Source organism: Cherax quadricarinatus, chromosome 27 (assembly GCF_038502225.1).
Source record: "Cherax quadricarinatus isolate ZL_2023a chromosome 27, ASM3850222v1, whole genome shotgun sequence".
In the NCBI taxonomy this organism is placed as follows: domain Eukaryota; kingdom Metazoa; phylum Arthropoda; class Malacostraca; order Decapoda; family Parastacidae; genus Cherax; species Cherax quadricarinatus.
This window is the reverse complement of record NC_091318.1, coordinates 24,428,020-24,446,066: the sequence shown is the minus strand read 5'-3', so window position 1 is coordinate 24,446,066 and position 18,047 is coordinate 24,428,020. Positions and strand designations below refer to the sequence as shown.

The 18,047-nt window shown below is 44.1% G+C and overlaps 1 protein-coding gene across 2 annotated transcripts in view; it reads left to right on the top strand.

The window, feature by feature from the left end:
* Window positions 1-18,047, top strand: part of LOC128691137 (ras GTPase-activating protein raskol) — a 791,339-nt gene that overhangs the window by 721,064 nt on the left and 52,228 nt on the right. For both annotated transcript variants that reach the window (XM_070089113.1, XM_070089114.1), the window contains exon 5: window positions 4,564-4,661. In XM_070089113.1, coding sequence (XP_069945214.1) covers window positions 4,564-4,661 — 98 coding nt within the window. The remainder of the gene's footprint in view (window positions 1-4,563; window positions 4,662-18,047) is intronic.

Below are 18,047 nucleotides of genomic sequence, written 5' to 3'. Positions count from 1 at the left end.
ATGTTATTGTATAATGTGATAATGTAAGAATGATAACATTATCGTTAAGGTAGTGCTAACATTATTAGAGTATCTTTAATTCAGTGATAACATAATAAGAGTATTTTTAAGGCTGGTAAACATCGTAAGATAACCCTTAGAGGAAAACACGATAACATTCTTTTTAAAATCTCTTAAATCAGTTTGTGGCGAGCACATAAGTGTGCGGGGCGGTAACAGTAACAGACTGGTGAACCAAACAGGATGTACTGCTGTACAACATTACTGGATATACTCTCCACTCACGCTTCATGATGGTGTACGTGTTCTACCTTTACATTTAAGTGCTGGGCCAACAGACTTCACGTTCCAGTCTGACCTTGTGTTAGGCAAACGTTCCAGTCTGACCTTGTGTTAGGCAAACGTTCCAGTCTGACCTTGTGTTAGGCAAACGTTCCAGTCTGACCTTGTGTTAGGCAAACGTTCCAGTCTGACCTTGTGTTAGGCAAACGTTCCAGTCTGACCTTGTGTTAGGCAAACGTTCCAGTCTGACCTTGTGTTAGGCAAACGTTCCAGTCTGACCTTGTGTTAGGCAAACGTTCCAGTCTGACCTTGTGTTAGGCAAACGTTCCAGTCAGACCTTGTGTTAGGCAAACGTTCCAGTCAGACCTTGTGATCCAGTCAGACTTTGTGTTACGCAAACATTCCAATCAAATCACAAACGCAAACCAGTACAATCCAGTCAAACCATACCCCCGGCCGGGATTGAACCCGCGGTCATAGAGTCTCAAAACTCCAGCCCGTCGCGTTAGCCACTAGACCAGCTAGCCACAATAAGATTCATCCAACTAGGTATATTTCTACACCATAGGAAAGTTAGCACAGGCACCTTTGTGACCACAAATGCAAGTTTTTACAGACGGCAGTGAAGGGACTTGAGCTAGAGTTCGTCACGGCCACGCTAGCTGGAGATTCGTCTGTAAAAACTTGCATTTGTGGTCACAGAGGTGCCTGTGCTAACTTTCCTATGGTGTAGAAATATACCTAGTTGGATGAATCTTATTGTGGCTAGCTGGTCTAGTGGCTAACGCGACGGGCTGGAGTTTTGAGACTCTATGGCCGCGGGTTCAATCCCGGCCGGGGGTATGGTTCATTTGCAATCGTGTCATTACGATTTCTTGAGTCACAATCCAGTCAGTTGCTAACGTTGCAGACAGACTCCCCTCCTCCAGTTCCTTTGCGACGCAAGCGTTGCAAGAAGACCTCCAGTTCTTATGCAAAACGCTGCAGGCAGAAGGCTACCTAAACTCTCCCTGTGGGAAACGTTTGTGTGGATGGAAGACTCGCTATCATGGCAGTCACGGCTCACTCATACATCATCCAAGCAAATACCAGGCCAGGGAGCTCTCTGCTTGCAGCATCCACAGCGTGGGTGATGCTTCCAGTATCAGTGTGGGGGAGATGTTCATCTCCCAGCATCAGAATAGGGGATGTGTTCATCTCTCAGCATCAGCCTAGGATAAAATGTTCATCTCCCGAGCCTGTGGTAGAGGAAGGTGTTCATCTAAACCTCAGCATCATTGTGGGTTGGGAGAAAGATATTCCGAGTATAAAAAAAGATGGGAAGAAAAGAAAGAAGGATGAGATAAAGCAGAAATCTAGGAAGGCAATGATGCAACAGGAGACTTAGAAGCATTTAGGAGAGGTAAGGAGAGGCAGATGAGAGATGAACTCTATCTTAATGGTATTAGTATCTTGGTTTTAATGATGGTTACAGAGATCGAATAAATCTCACTGCGAGATAGACATGGTACCCAGGCCGTCTGCAAAATGTAATTTTCGTGGTAAAATGCTAAACCCATGGGAGAGAGAATGAGGGTGATACAGCTCTTGGGTCATGGGGGGGACACTCATGTTTAACCCCAGCAAGGTAGGAGGGTAACTTTTAATTCCTTGGATCAAGAGCTCTTCGTCAACATCAAGGCTCTTCAATGAGATAATGGCGTGAGATGCCGACACCTTGGCGAAGGCAAATGCAGTTTCACTTAATCTCTGTTGACAATGTTTCACTCACAGTGGGTATTATTGACGACGTTTCGCCCACACAATGGGTGTTGTTGACGACGTTTCGTCCGAATATTGAGCTTTTTTAAGTGACAAACAGGTGTTAATGGCATCTCATAGCAATTACATGGAGCTGTGATGGTGCGTCTGTTGGCATAAATTATTATTATTATTATTATTATTATTATTATTTTATATTATTATTGTTGTTACTATTATTATTATTACATAGATGCGGAGCGCTAAACCCAAAGGGGTCATACAACTCCTGGTGGGAGTGATGGGAGGCATTCAGGGTCATTGCAAAAAAAGGGGAAACATGGGCCCAATTTCTGAGATCAAGAGCCTCCCTTCTTCCTCTCACCGGCATCAAGGCACCTCCATGGAGGACTGTGCTGGGAGTAGCTTGCTTCCTTGGTATTGATTGAGCCTTCTTGTTGCACTGTATCAACACAACGTTGGCCATTAGTCTAGGCAGCGCCAGCAACTCCATGTTGAGAAATGAGTTTGTTAGGTTTTAAAAGTCTATCAGCTACATGAGGGTCATTAAGAGGCCATTTCACATGTACACTAAGTATACTTTAGCCCCCCTCCCCCTAAAATCCTTTCAAGGGAGGTTCCTTGATACTCTTGATCTAAGAAATTGGACCTGTGCTCCAGTTCTTTGAATCGAGTCTTCAATGTTTTCCATTCCCCTTTAGACGCTGCATGACCCCTACGGGTTTAGTGTTTCGTCATGAATGTGATAATAGTAATAGCCTAGTAAAATAGGGATCAAATTGAACTCCCGGTATATATACGCTGGGCGCTTCACTGTAAATAATTTTTCTCATAAAGTTCCTCCGTATAGTGTGATTTTTTCTAAATGCGATTGAATATGTACTTCCAAAAATAAATAGCACGTGAAAAAGGCTTTCATAGTGCGTGTTATTCAATTTTGTATGCACCCTTTCTACTGTAGTTAAAAAAAAATCGGTGACCTAGAGAGCGTTTGCCAACGCCATCTAGTGACCAGCGGCGGAACAATGAAGTTTCACGTCCCACCACAGCTCAAAAAATCGACGTTGTTTACGAAGTCCATGCCAAGAGTCGATCTTCTTGGTATAGAACTCGTTAATGTTTTGATGGGGGTCATTGCAGCTCCTGGGCCCGTAAACACAACATCGTCGCTTTGATTCGTGCCGTAATCAACGTTTTGAAGGGAATACTTGGTTCTCCCGATGCAGGCATATATCCTGGGAGGTGTATGTTGGTATGTAAATACACTGAGGGATATCCTTTGGTCAGTATTATTGAGACATTACAGTATTATTCGTGTCTAGTTTACTGCCAGAGAGGTAGTAATGGTTTCCGATGGGTGGAGAAACTGAAAGAAGAACAAATCTTTGTAAAATGTGGCGTGTGTTGATGATGTGTGGGTATTGATGTGGTGTGGGTTGATGATTTGTGGGTATTGATGTAGTGTACATGTTGATGTGGTATACGTGTTGACGTGTTGGTATTGATGTGTGTGGGTGTTGACGTGTTGGCATTGATGTGTGTGGGTGTTGACGTGTTGGTATTGATGTGTGTGGGTATTGACGTGTTGGTATTGATGTGTGTGGGTGTTGACGTGTTGGTATTGATGTGTGTGGGTATTGACGTGTTGGTATTGATGTGTGTGGGTGTTGACGTGTACATGATGTATTGATTCTCATTGCCGTATTCCACGAGAAGCGCTAAATCCACATGGGTCATAGACCGCCTGGGAAATAGGTGTGGGAGGGTTAATAAGATTTGATCCGTGGAAGCTGAGAGTAGCTTCAATTCATTTGATTAAGATTTTTTCACCAGCACCAAGACTTCCAATGAAGCCTTCGTGAATATACATCCTTGTATATATGTCAGCATAGTTGCTGATCCCCTTATATGTGTTGTATAGCGTATCATAGTACCATCCATGTGTTTATATAGAAGATCCCTTAGGCCTGTGACTGTATGACGTCACGGGATGCAGCGTGCAAGTGAGACAAGCTGCTTCCCTCTCAGTCTCCGCATAGGCATAGTAGAAGGCAGGACACGGCAGGCTGGGCTCCATCTCCCATTACCACAGTCTGACAATATAGCGTTACCATCCAGTAAGTGAGTTTACCTTATCCATCAATCTCCTACCGAACCCCACACGACATATACACCGATAGGTGTTGGTGCTGCAGGTGTGTTGACACTAACACGGGTGTTGGTGTTGCAGGTGTGTGTGGTCACTAACACGGGTGTTGGTGTTGCAGGTGTGTGTGGTCACTAACATGGATGTTGGTGTTGCAGGTGTGTGGTCACTAACACGCGTGTTGGTGTTGTAGGTGTGTGTGGTCACTAACACGGGTGTTGGTGTTGCAGGTGTGTGTGGTCACTAACATGGATGTTGGTGTTGCAGGTGTGTGGTCACTAACACGGGTGTTGGTTTTGCAGGTGTGTGGTCACTAACACGGGTGTTGGTGTTGCAGGTGTGTGTGGTCACTAACACAAGTGTTGGTGTTGCAGGTGTGGTGGCAGGGGTGCAACATGCAGGTAGAGGGTCGGCACCATCCTCACCCCAGCTTGCGGCATCCCGCTCCGCCGAGTCCACACCTTCGAAATTCGTGAGTACCACCTTCTAATTTCGTGAGTACCACCACCACCTAATTTCGTGAGTACCACCTCCATGGTTAACTATGGTTTCCCATCTTCTTAAAAGAACCATTAAAATAGTAAATCCCCCTCCCTATCCCTCGTGTTTTACGTGAGTACCCTTGTTGTTTTACGATAGTTTCCCCTCTTCCAGGACACTAAAACAGTACTACTCCTGCTTCTTTCATGTTTACCATTTTCTTGGTTTACTATAGTTTTCCATCTTTTCTCCTTCGAAGACCTTAAATAATACCCCCGTCCCCCTTCCATTTTCTCTATCTTCTAGAAGTGATGAACTGTGTTGCTGAGTGCCCTTAAAGTCGTAACTTATCCCCCTCTTAAACATGGCATGGGCCTACTGGCCCATACTAGTATGGGCCAGAAGACAGGGCTTTCTGGCCCATACAGCTGTATAGTCCTTGTGGCTTAGCGCTTCTTTTTGATTATAATAATAATAATCTGGGCCATACTAGGCAGGGCCTTGTCAAACCCAAACCCACTAACAAAAATATTTGCCTAACCCATTTTCAATGCTACCCAAGGAATCATCTTTGATAATCCTGTTGACTCATGTGCAAGTACTACTTGATTCCAACCCCTCTCACTCGTGTGCTTATCTAACCTAAATTTGAAGCTAAATTTAAAGGTATGACACATAAATATAACTTCCACTCTCATTGCATATACATGTATAAAATCTTTTGTAACATTTGTAACAAATGCAAAAAAAAAATCACTATCTCGTGCCTTAAATATTCTACGTAGAATAAAACTGGACGAAGGAGTCTTCTCACTCCACGAAGGTGAGAGTAAAGCAACTGCAGAAATATTATAGATTAATAATTATCAAATTATTTGAAAGAATTCTAGGAAACAAGATTACAAGTAACATTGATTCACAACAGTTACACAATCCAGGGCAATTGTTGGACTGTTAGGTAAGACACATATGCAACAGTTAGGTATCTTTATTTCGAAACGTTTCGCCTACACAGTAGGCTTCTTCAGTCGAGTACAGAAAAGTTGATAGAAGCAGAAGATACTTGAAGACGATGTAATCAGTCCATCACCCTTAAAGTTTTGAGGTGGTCAGTCCCTCAGTCTGGAGAAGAGCATTGTTCCATAGTATGAAACAATATTGTTTCATACTATGGAACAATGCTCTTCTCCAGACTGAGGGACTGACCACCTCAAAACTTTAAGGGTGATGGACTGATTACATCGTCTTCAAGTATCTTCTGCTTCTATCAACTTTTCTGTACTCGACTGAAGAAGCCTACTGTGTAGGCGAAACGTTTCGAAATAAAGATACCTAACTGTTGCATATGTGTCTTACCTAACAATCTGTCGGTATTTTATACCATTTTAATGTTCAATTGTTGGACTGTTATGACTTGCTCTTGGATGCAGTGTACGCGGACTTTGCAAAAACCTTTGGCAAATGCAACTGTGGTGTAGTAGAGCACAAAATGCGTGCCAGAGGAATTACTGGAAAAAGTGGGCAAATGGATAATCTGTTAACAATTAAAGCCAAAAAAACGTAGTAGCAAAGAGGATGAGAAACTGCCTCTCCGATAGTACTTAACCCAATTCTCTCTCATTTTACCTGGCATAGAGACAAATTTTTAGCACTGTATCGTCCTATGTAGATGATACTAGAATTTGTATGAGTGGCATCTGTTGAGGTTACAGCAGCCTTGAGCTGGTGTCAAGGAGGTCATACAGAGGGCCACTGACACCAATATGATGTTCAGTGAGGAAAAAAAATCGTTACTCATCTATAGAAATATTGAGGAAATAAAGGCTGGAACAGAATACTAAACAAACTCAAATTACTCAGTAGAGTGCACGCACGCATAGGTGCGTGAGCTCGTGCGTGCGTTCGTGGGTGTGCATGCTCATTGTTTTCATAGTAAGTTTATGGTATCGTGACCTCTCTGGGTGTATATACATGTAGTGTTGTAAGGCAGCACCACGGGATTACTTTCACTTGTCATCAGATCACACAACTTGCCTCATACATAGGGCTGCTTCCAACAATTATGTATTCAAGGGGAAGCGCTCCACCCATAAGGATCATACACTCTTTGAAATGAAAGATACACGAATGTGATCCAAGGAAAGGGGTAGATAACTCAAATTTTATAGATCAAGACTCCTTCGTCAGCATCAAAACATTCCCCCCCCCCTCGAAGTATTGTCGATGCAGGCACTCCCAACACTATAGATCAGTGGTTCAGAGAACCGACAAGTTGATAAATTAGACACGTGTGTAACACTTTGGTATCTTCGTTGAGGAAACGTTTTTACACAGTGGCTTCATCAGTCCAATACAAAGAAGAGTGGTGAAGATAAGGAGGAGTTTTGGGTAATCAGTCCCTCAACCTGGTGTCGATGTAATCTATCCAGCAATCATGACTGATGGTCGCTCCTGCCTCTCGCAGTTGCTGGACCGATACGTCATAAAAAAAACCATACCACGGGCGGGGATAGAACCCGCGATCAGTCTCAAAACTCCAGACCGTCGCGGGTTCTATCCCCACCCGTGGTATGGTTTGTTTGCAATGGTGTCATCACGATTTCACGAGTCACGATACGTCATAGTTGTTTATACATCGGAAAACAAACGGAAAGTAGATGTAGTGTGAACAAGGTGCAATAACGCACACGATGCATGATAAATAAATGACTGGAAAAGTGAGCAAATGGATCTTTAATTTTTTTAACAAATCGGACCCAAAGAGTAATAGGTAACAATGTAATATTGAAGACTTTTACAGTGAAAAGCTTTGTGCTTCAAGGCGCGGTACTCACCCCGATTCTCTTTCTCATTCTTATTTCCACCATAGACACAATTCATTTTACTGTATCATCATTTGCAAACAATAGTAGAATTTGTATTTCATCCATTGAGGACACAGCGAATCTCTAAGTCGGCATAAACCAGATCTTCAAGTGGGCCACAGAACCATGATGTTTAATGTGGACAAATTTCAGTTACACAGCTATGGAAAAGCTAAGAATTTAAAAAATGGAACAGATTATTAAAAAGGGTGAACCACTCAATAAAGCGGAAGAGAAATGTGAACTTGAGTAATAATGTCAAAAGATCTTACATTCAAGGCTCACAACATTATTTTCACAACCGCAAGGAAAATGTTAGTCTGGATTATTAGAAACTTTACAAGAGATGCCAAGCCATTAATCATACTCTTTTAAAGCCTTTTTCTCTTTATACTGGAATATTGCTAACTCCGTTTAAGGCAAGTGAATCACAGATCCAGAGAATATACCGAGCACCTTCACTTCTCATATAAATTCATTCGTTGGAACGTCCTGAAGTTCCTTGAAGTGTACTGGAACGTAGGCAAGGAAGATACATCAGAACCTAGAGTCTACCCGGACAGTGTTCCGAGGGCGGTGACTCCCAAATATGCACATTGAAATAACTACTAAAACAAGAGGCTCGGTAGACGGTACAAAATACCCTCAGTGGAAAAGCAAGTATACAGTGAGTGAGCACGATAAGATGTAACTCAAGTGTAAAGAAACCAAAACTTTTTAACACCCTTCAAAAAGCGAATGAGTTATTTCCGCAAGTTGGTTTCTGATGAGCTGGACTGTGGTGCCTGTGTTGGACTGGGTGCAGCTGGCACTAAGAGCCTCATTGTTCAGCCCGTCAACCTGAGGCGCCTTTTCTGGGACCAGGCCGCGCGTCTGCCAATTCATCCCTGGATGACAGTCGGGTTTAGAGCTTCACATGAAGTAAAATATGCTAGATGTTATATTTGAGATGGTATTGGAGAAGTAACTAGTGGGGGACAGTAACAGCTAGTTTATTGTACACCATATTATGTGCAGCGGCTATATTATCCAACGTGGGGGACAGTAGCGGCTAGTTTATTGTACACCATATCCAACGTGGGGGACAGTAGCGGCTAGTTTATTGTACACCATATCCAACGTGGGGGACAGTAGCGGCTAGTTTATTGTACACCATATCCAACGTGGGGGACAGTAACAGCTAGTTTATTGTACACCATATCCAACGTGGGGGACAGTAGCGGCTAGTTTATTGTACACCATATCCAACGTGGGGGACAGTAGCGGCTAGTTTATTGTACACCATATCCAACGTGGGGGACAGTAGCGGCTAGTTTATTGTACACCATGTCCAACGTGGGGGACAGTAGCGGCTAGTTTATTGTACACCATATCCAACGTGGGGGACAGTAGCGGCTAGTTTATTGTACACCATATCCAACGTGGGGGACAGTAGCGGCTAGTTTATTGTACACCATATCCAACGTGGGGGACAGTAGCGGCTAGTTTATTGTACACCATATCCAACGTGGGGGACAGTAGCGGCTAGTTTATTGTACACCATATCCAACGTGGGGGACAGTAGCGGCTAGTTTATTGTACACCATATCCAACGTGGGGGACAGTAGCGGCTAGTTTATTGTACACCATATCCATCCTGGGGGACAGTAGCAGCTAGTTTATTGTACACCATATCCATCCTGGGGGACAGTAGCGGCTAGTTTATTGTACACCATATCCATCCTGGGGGACAGTAGCGGCTAGTTTATTGTACACCATATCCATCCTGGGGGACAGTAGCGGCTAGTTTATTGTACACCATATCCATCCTGGGGGACAGTAGCGGCTAGTTTATTGTACACCATATCCATCCTGGGGGACAGTAGCAGCTAGTTTATTGTACATCATATCCATCCTGGGGGACAGTAGCGGCTAGTTTATTGTACACCATACCCATCCTGGGGGACAGTAGCGGCTAGTTTATTGTACACCATATCCATCCTGGGGGACAGTAGCAGCTAGTTTATTGTACACCATATCCATCCTGGGGGACAGTAGCAGCTAGTTTATTGTACACCATATCCATCCTGGGGGACAGTAGCGGCTAGTTTATTGTACACCATATCCATCCTGGGGGACAGTAGCAGCTAGTTTATTGTACACCATACCCATCCTGGGGGACAGTAGCGGCTAGTTTATTGTACACCATATCCATCCTGGGGGACAGTAGCAGCTAGTTTATTGTACACTATATCCATCCTGGGGGACAGTAGCGGCTAGTTTATTGTACACCATACCCATCCTGGGGGACAGTAGCGGCTAGTTTATTGTACACCATATCCATCCTGGGGGACAGTAGCAGCTAGTTTATTGTACACCATATCCATCCTGGGGGACAGTAGCAGCTAGTTTATTGTACACCATACCCATCCTGGGGGACAGTAGTGGCTAGTTTATTGTACACCATATCCATCCTGGGGGACAGTAGCAGCTAGTTTATTGTACACCATATCCATCCTGGGGGACAGTAGCGGCTAGTTTATTGTACACCATATCCATCCTGGGGGACAGTAGCAGCTAGTTTATTGTACACCATATCCATCCTGGGGGACAGTAGCGGCTAGTTTATTGTACACCATATCCATCCTGGGGGACAGTAGCAGCTAGTTTATTGTACACCATATCCATCCTGGGGGACAGTAGCGGCTAGTTTATTGTACACCATATCCATCCTGGGGGACAGTAGCAGCTAGTTTATTGTACACCATATCCATCCTGGGGGACAGTAGTGGCTAGTTTATTGTACACCATATCCATCCTGGGGGACAGTAGCGGCTAGTTTATTGTACACCATATCCATCCTGGGGGACAGTAGCAGCTAGTTTATTGTACACCATATCCATCCTGGGGGACAGTAGCAGCTAGTTTATTGTACACCATATCCATCCTGGGGGACAGTAGCAGCTAGTTTATTGTACACCATATCCATCCTGGGGGACAGTAGCGGCTAGTTTATTGTACACCATATCCATCCTGGGGGACAGTAGCGGCTAGTTTATTGTACACCATATCCATCCTGGGGGACAGTAGCAGCTAGTTTATTGTACACCATACTCATCCTGTGGACGGTAGAACAAGAACAAGTACACAAAAGGCCTAGAAACTAGGCTATTAATATGTTGGCAGCAATAAATATAAATTTATAGCTACAATTTGTTGTGTGTCGCAAGCAGATTTACGGCATTTGCTTAAAATATCTGGTATTTTATTTTCAGTAATAAGATACCTGGGTGTACCACACAAGTTATTATAATGTATATCTATATTCCTCAATACGTGTCAATCAAGAACGAACATAGTGTTCAAGAGTGTTATCATAGAACTGACCACGTACTTTTATTTTGATCATGTGTCTGCCAAACCCCCAAAAGCACTTGTAAACAAGCTTAAGCCTGGCAAGTACTTCACGAGTCATGATAATGTGAACGTACATAAGCCTGAGTAGATCTATAGCTCACTATGATAACATGAACGTATATAAGCACATTTACTGAGGTTAGGTTCTTGCAGTGAGTTAACAGCACTGGGTGTATACTATCCACCCGATGGTGAGCTCACAGGCACAGAGTGGGAAGTATATTGTCTAGTACGGTGAGCTGGAGACATAGTTACTATGCAGATGGCTGGTGGCACAGATTGTGTTACCTAGTTATGTTAGGTCACACCGTTGGGCTCCGCGTACTTGTCGCTTTAAGCTCATGACACGGGGCTGCTTTGCGTTTCCTGTCTATTCACCTAGATTTGGCAGGGGTCGAAGCATAGCTCTTGGCTTTGCCTCTAAACCTCGCTGATTCCTGGCCTCTAGGGCCTTATTCATGAAACCGTGTGTTGTTGCCCTTCACCATTTTGTCTACTTGCACCTTGTGCTGACCACCTTCACTTTTAAGTACACTATTTCCTAATATATGTCATTAATTCCTTTGGGCTTTGGTAGGCCAGACCTTACGTCTCGTAAATGGGTAAATTTCTGTGTGTAGAGTATTTCCCATGATTTTTTCTTTTTTCCAAGTAAATTTTTGTATATTTCTCCTGATTTTTATTTGTGTGTGTTTCTGCGAGTCTTCGTGATTACTTCGTTTCTCCTTGGCGCCAAAACTCAGCAATCAGAGCCACTACATCATTTCCGGTAGTCTATGTTTTGGAATGACATAAAGCGTCAATTTCGGTCTCAACTGTATATTTGCACCGCTGTACAGAGTCCTCCCAAGTGTTGGTAGGAGACCCCGAGGCAGACTGAAAAACTCTGGATATTACGCTAGATAGACTCACTTGTGCAGGCAAACTGTGTTCATGAAGACAAGAAACACTTTGGTGAACAAACTTTTATTGGCACAGCGTTTCGCTCTGTATGGTTTCATCTAGTTCACAGAGTAAAACGTTGTTCAAATAAAAAACTTTTGCAGTTCTCTCTTTTCTTCAGTAATGTTGGCAGTACGCTATTTAGATAGCAGATTGTATTATTGTAAGTATTGTGAACCGTTGGTGTCTGTCGTGTCAAGGGCCAGGCTGTGTGCACGTGTGCGCGCGCTTCTATGTGTATCATTGTGCATGCACTCGCCGATTTGTGCCAAATTTATGCTTATGGGGTCGAGTCCTGGCTCCGAGCCCCGCCCATAAACCTTCATCGAGCGGTATTACTTCTCTCTCACCTCTTGGACTCATAAACACACACAACTGTTTACGATTTTCGTCTCCATTCCATTTCTTTATTCCCTCTTAAGGTAGGTGAAGTGCTCTTGCTCAAAGGAATTGGAGCTACCTTCCTCTAGCATCATACCTGATTACCTCTCATTCCTGAGGCACTATGATCCATACGGGTTTCGCGTTTACCCGTGAATACGGTCCAACTATAGTTTCTCTAATTCCTGTGTGTGTGTGTGTGTGTGTGTGAGAGAGAGAGAGAGAGAGAGAGAGAGAGAGAGAGAGAGAGAGAGAGAGAGAGAGGGAGATATGGATCAGCGGGCTGCCAGCAGCAACAGCCTGGTTGATCAGGGTCGGGCTACGTGAGTAGGAAAACTCTCGAAAATCATCAAAGGTTTATCACAGATAAGAACTAGTCATTGTGTGTATACACACCTATGTGTACTTAGGGTGGGTGTGCTTTCTGTTTAGTATATATACTTGAAATCTGATGTACACACATTGGAGAATATATACCTTCGTTGGGGCTTGTGCACATACATGTACATGTGTACATTCATGCATGTGCACGTGTAATTAAGTCTGTATACCTTCATAGTGCCTCCACGTGTACGCATATATGTTCTTTAACAGCACACTGCTGATATATTCAGTATGGATATATAAAAAGGGGGGGAATGGTTGGGTGTAGAGCTGGACTTGCCTAGCATGGGCCAGTAGGCCTACAGCTGTGTTCTTTTTGTTTTTTAAACACCAAAAGTATGTTATCTACGAGCTTGTGTGCGTTTCAGACTTGTATACATGCATGCATATATCGCACATGTACACGTATTCGGTTTCGTGTACGTGGGAGTGTGTGTACTTTCATATGAAGACCCGTGTGAGCGTGTGCGAGGGGTCAACCAGACGTGGCTCGGATTAAGTTACCAGTTGGCAATCCCTCCCCCTCTTACCTTTTTATTTTCTAATGTCCCCCTCCCTCTCTCTAACTCCTGTCCTCTTTCTTTCTCCCCTTCCACTCTCCCCTCTTTCTCTGTCCCTGTACTCCCTCATTTCTTCTCTCCTGTCCCCTGCACTTTTCCCTTTTGTTATAATAATAGGGAAGCGTGAACCAGCCGTAGCTCATCCAGAACTGTGTGACAGTAAGATTTTATCTCGAGAAGGAGAGAGTAATTCTTTGGATCAAGCTCCATTCCTCCTTAAGACATCCCCTTAAAACGTCTTCAGAAATCCAGTTTTCACTGTGTATGGGCTGTGCCATCCTGAGAGACGGTAATTCCCAAGTAACTCCAGCACCGATTGAACTAATCTTTTAAAGGTCAGGTAACTGCTGAACTGATAGTGGAATGTTTGATGACATCCTCATCCCCTTACTGAAGTCTCCCAGCTTAGGTAGATAAATTGGATTACCTCGTGTATGGAACACATCCTGTGTGATGGAATCTGACAGGGAAACCTAGCTAATTAGGTTCCCACTATGTAACTATCCTATAGTAGGGTAGCTCTGGCGAAACTGCAGATCTGGAAAATGTAGAGAGAGCCTTCACTTCCCGTATGAACCCGGTTACACCTCAGTTATGGGGTGTAACCGAGTCAAAGCGCTCAAACAAAGCACTCAAGTCAAAGCACTCAAGCAGTCAAAGGGGTCTTTAAGACCCCTTCGACTGCTTGAGTTTCATTTATTGAGGACACTGCAAATTCCAAGCGGATATAAACGAAGTTTTCCAGTGCGCCGTGGCAAACAGTATGATGTTCAATGAGGACAAATTTCAGTTATTCCGGTGTGGAAAACTTGAGGGAATAATAGCTAGAAGGGAGTATAAAGCAAATTCAAACAGCACAATGGAGCGAAAAACTAATGTGAAGCAGTGATAATGTCAAGATCTCGCCTTCAAAAATCACAATAATGTCATTATCACATCTGCGAGGAAAATGATAGGATGGATAACGAGAACCTTCAGAACAAGGGATACCAAGCCAGTGATGATCCTCTTTCAGTCACCTATTATCTCTAGGCTGAATTACTGCTCTACACTAACAGCCTCATTCAAGGCAGGCGGAATTACAGATCTAGAGAATGTACAGAGAACCTTCACTGCACGTATTAGCTCAGTCAAGCACCTTAAAACTGGGAGCGTTTAAAGTCCCCTGACTTATACTCCCTGGAATGCAGGGATCTAAACGGGGAAAAATCTTAGAGAGGGTGGTCTCAAGTTTTCACACACAAATCATTTCCTGCAAAAGCAAATGGCTCGGCAGTCAGGGCAACATAACCCCAGTGAAATGAAGAGGTGCCATGAGTGCACTAAGAGAAAACACAATTAAGTTTTCGGGGCCCAAGGCTTTTCAATAGCCTCCCCATTATACATAAGGGGAATTGCCAATAGACCTCTGACTCTCTTCAGATACCTAAAGTCAGTGCCCGATTAGTGGGATTGTGGTTCATACGTTGGGTTGCGTGCAGTCAGTATTAAGAGCCTGGTTGATCAGGCTTTGATCCACCGGGAAGCCTGGTCGAGGACCGGGCCGCGGGGGCGTTGACCCTCTAAACAACCTCCAGGTAGACTTCTTAGAACGCAGGCGAGAAAAAATCATCACAATCTATATCTGAGAAATTCTAGGGGGATCGGTCCCAAATCTACAAGCACAAATCACTCCCTACGAAAGAGATTTGGCAAACAGTGCATAATAACCTAATGAAAATCAGGGATGCCATTAGTACACTAAGCGTTAAGTTATTAGGTGTAAAGGGACCAGGAAATTTTAACACCTTCCCATCATACATAAGGGGGATTCTAGCAAACCCCTGGTTGTCTTACAGAGAGAACTGGACAAATTCCTCAAATCAGTTCCTGATCAGCCGGGCTGTGGTGCAAACGTTGGACTTCGTGCTGCTAGCACCAATAGCCTGGTTGATCAAGTTATTCACCAGGAGGCCTGGTCTGGAACCGGTCTTTGGGGTAACTTACAGCGAATTACCCCTGACTACCACAGGTGACTACCACTGACTACTTGCTGGAGGGAAGGTGAGCGATCATAGTTCAGGTGGACCCACCTCCCTTCTCATCAAAAGTCTCCCTATTAATTTATGAGGGATCGATCTTACCGTGAAGGGAAGGAAGAAGGTGATACGAGTATGGAGGGGAAGGAGTAACATGTGGTGTAGTTGTAGGAGGCTATGGTGGTGATAGACTTGATTTAGGTAGTTGTGGTGGTGGTTGGTTGGTTCGTTGTTTTGGCATTGGTAGTTATGTCAGTGAGGGATAGAGCATTAATTAATTATGACGCGTGTGTGTGTCATAGTGTGCCTTAGCGTCATCTGGTGCGTACCACTCGCTGAAGCCTGCAGCACCAGCCAGGTGACCTTAGCCTAGTCAGTGGTTGTTACTGATGACACTCCTCAACGAGGTTAACCACCGCTAACGACTACTACTGACAACCACTAACGCTCGCTTGCCCCTCGTAAACGACATGAATGCAAGCCTCCGCACGCACTTTACACACCTCAGTAGAAAGGCTAATTCTTGGTTTCTGAGTGAACGTGTGTGATTTTTAGTAAGTTTATCAAACGCATTTGCCTATAGGCACTTGGCTGTGTGTGTGCATGCATGTGCGCGTGCTCGAGCGCGTATGGGGCTTTAGTGTACGTGTGCCCTCCCTGCTGTTGGGTTTATCCCCGACTCTCTTCCTTTTTCTGTAGCTCTTTCCTCTCCCCCGTCTATTCTTCCGCTATCCTCACTCTCCTCTCACCCTTAGTGGGTCCTTACCTGTGAGTTCTAGTTTTAGTGTACCCTCCTTGTGGTTATAGCTCCCGGACCACGTCACTTACACCAGCGCCATTCGCACCACTCAGCACCAGGTGTGTGGGTGTGAGTGAACGCGTTTGTGCGTATTTGTACGTGTTTGAGGGTTTTAATTCCCTGAAGAAACCACAGCTGTGGGCGTGACTATGCGTGAGTGTGGGCGTGGTCCCATGACACTTATTGACGCAGCGCATTTCTGCGCTTCCGGCATACTGATGCCTAGCATATTGTCCACTTATAATAATAATAATAATAATAATAATAATAATAATAATAATAATAATAAAAGTCTGGCTCATTTTATTAATATTGTTATATCCATTGGGAAGCGCTAGATCCGTAAGGGTCATACAACGGTTGGGAAAATGATAGGTTTGATCCTAGTTAAGGGGAAGGTAGCTTCAGTTCCTTGGATCAGTAACCCTTCGCCAGTATAAAGGCGTTCCCCTTTAAGGGTCCATTTGTAATGTTGATGACATGGGATATTCTTGGCCCCATATGGTATATGGATGGCACTCTGGGTGATCCTGGCGGCACTCCACATGTTCCCGGCACAAAGGGAAGGTAAACCTGTCTAGGATATTGCTAGAAACCCCAAATATTTCTATATACATGAAAAGAAATCTAAGTTCTTGATCAGCTGGATTGTGGGGCATTCGTTGGACTGCGGGCGACGAGCACTGACAACTTGATTGATCAGGCCATCAGCCAAGATGCCTGATCTGGGACCGGGCCGCGGGTGGCGATGACCTCCAGAAGCAACTCCAGGTTAAAACTACCTGCTGAATGGACCGTTAATCACAGGAGATTCATACTCTGATGATGAACAGGAAATGAGCGAAATTCTTGAAGAGCAATTTGAATCAGTGTTCAGCAGTCCATTATATGAGAGCCTTTAAAGGTAAGGTTGGCACTTTAGATGTTCTTAGCTGCACTGCTGCTGGCACCATGTTATATGGATGGCACTCTAGATATTCCTGGTACCATGTATTATATGGATGGCACTCTCGATATTCCTGGTACCATGTATTATATGGATGGCACTCTAGATATTCTTGGTATCAGATATATTGATGGAACTATATGTTTCTGGCACCCTATGTCATATTAATGGCACTTGATATACCTGGTGGCCCTGTGAATTTTCTTGACACCATATATATAGATGGCACTCTAGATATTCCTGGTACCATGTATTATATGGATGGCACTCTAGATATTCCCGATGCCACATATTGATGGCACTCTAGATGTTCATGGCGGCACCATATATTATATGGATGGCACTCAGGTTATTCTTGGCACTCTTATTAAGGTATCAAGGCTAAGGGACTGAATACCTATCATAGCATCAGAGGTATACAATACCTACAAGTTGAAGATTAAGACACCTGTACTACAACACTGGGTATCTTTATTATGTAGAGTCTGTTTGCATCAATCGTCAGGAGGCCTGGTCACAGACCGGGCCGCGGGGGCGTTGACCCCCGAAACTCTCTCCAGGTAAACTCTCCAGGTAACATTGTAGACGATTGATGAAGAGTAGGTTAGTACACACCTGTTGCCAGCCTATGGCACTGTCACCTCATCTGTTTCTTCACTCTTCTGTTGTTCTCCCTGTATTGATAAAACAATTGCTTGTCGAAACATCTACATAGTGAAGATGGGCGAAACATCTAGACAGTAAAGACTGACGAAACATCTAGGCAGTGAAGATGGGCGAAACATTTAGGCAGTGAAATGGGCAAGATGAGCGAAACATCTAGGCAGTGAAGATGGGCGAAACATTTAGGCAGTGAAATGGGCAAGATGAGCGAAACATCTAGGCAGTGAAGATGGGCGAAACATCTAGACAGTGAAGATGACCAGTTGTTAATACTTGTCTAATTCAACTGAACACCTGTTCTTAGCTAAAGTCTTCCCATTCAAGGATGGGTCTTTGACGCCGGTGAAGAGCTCTTGATCCAAGTAATTGGAACTCCCTCGTTTTTCCTTGGAGCAAGACTGACTACCTCTCCTTCCCCCTCCCCT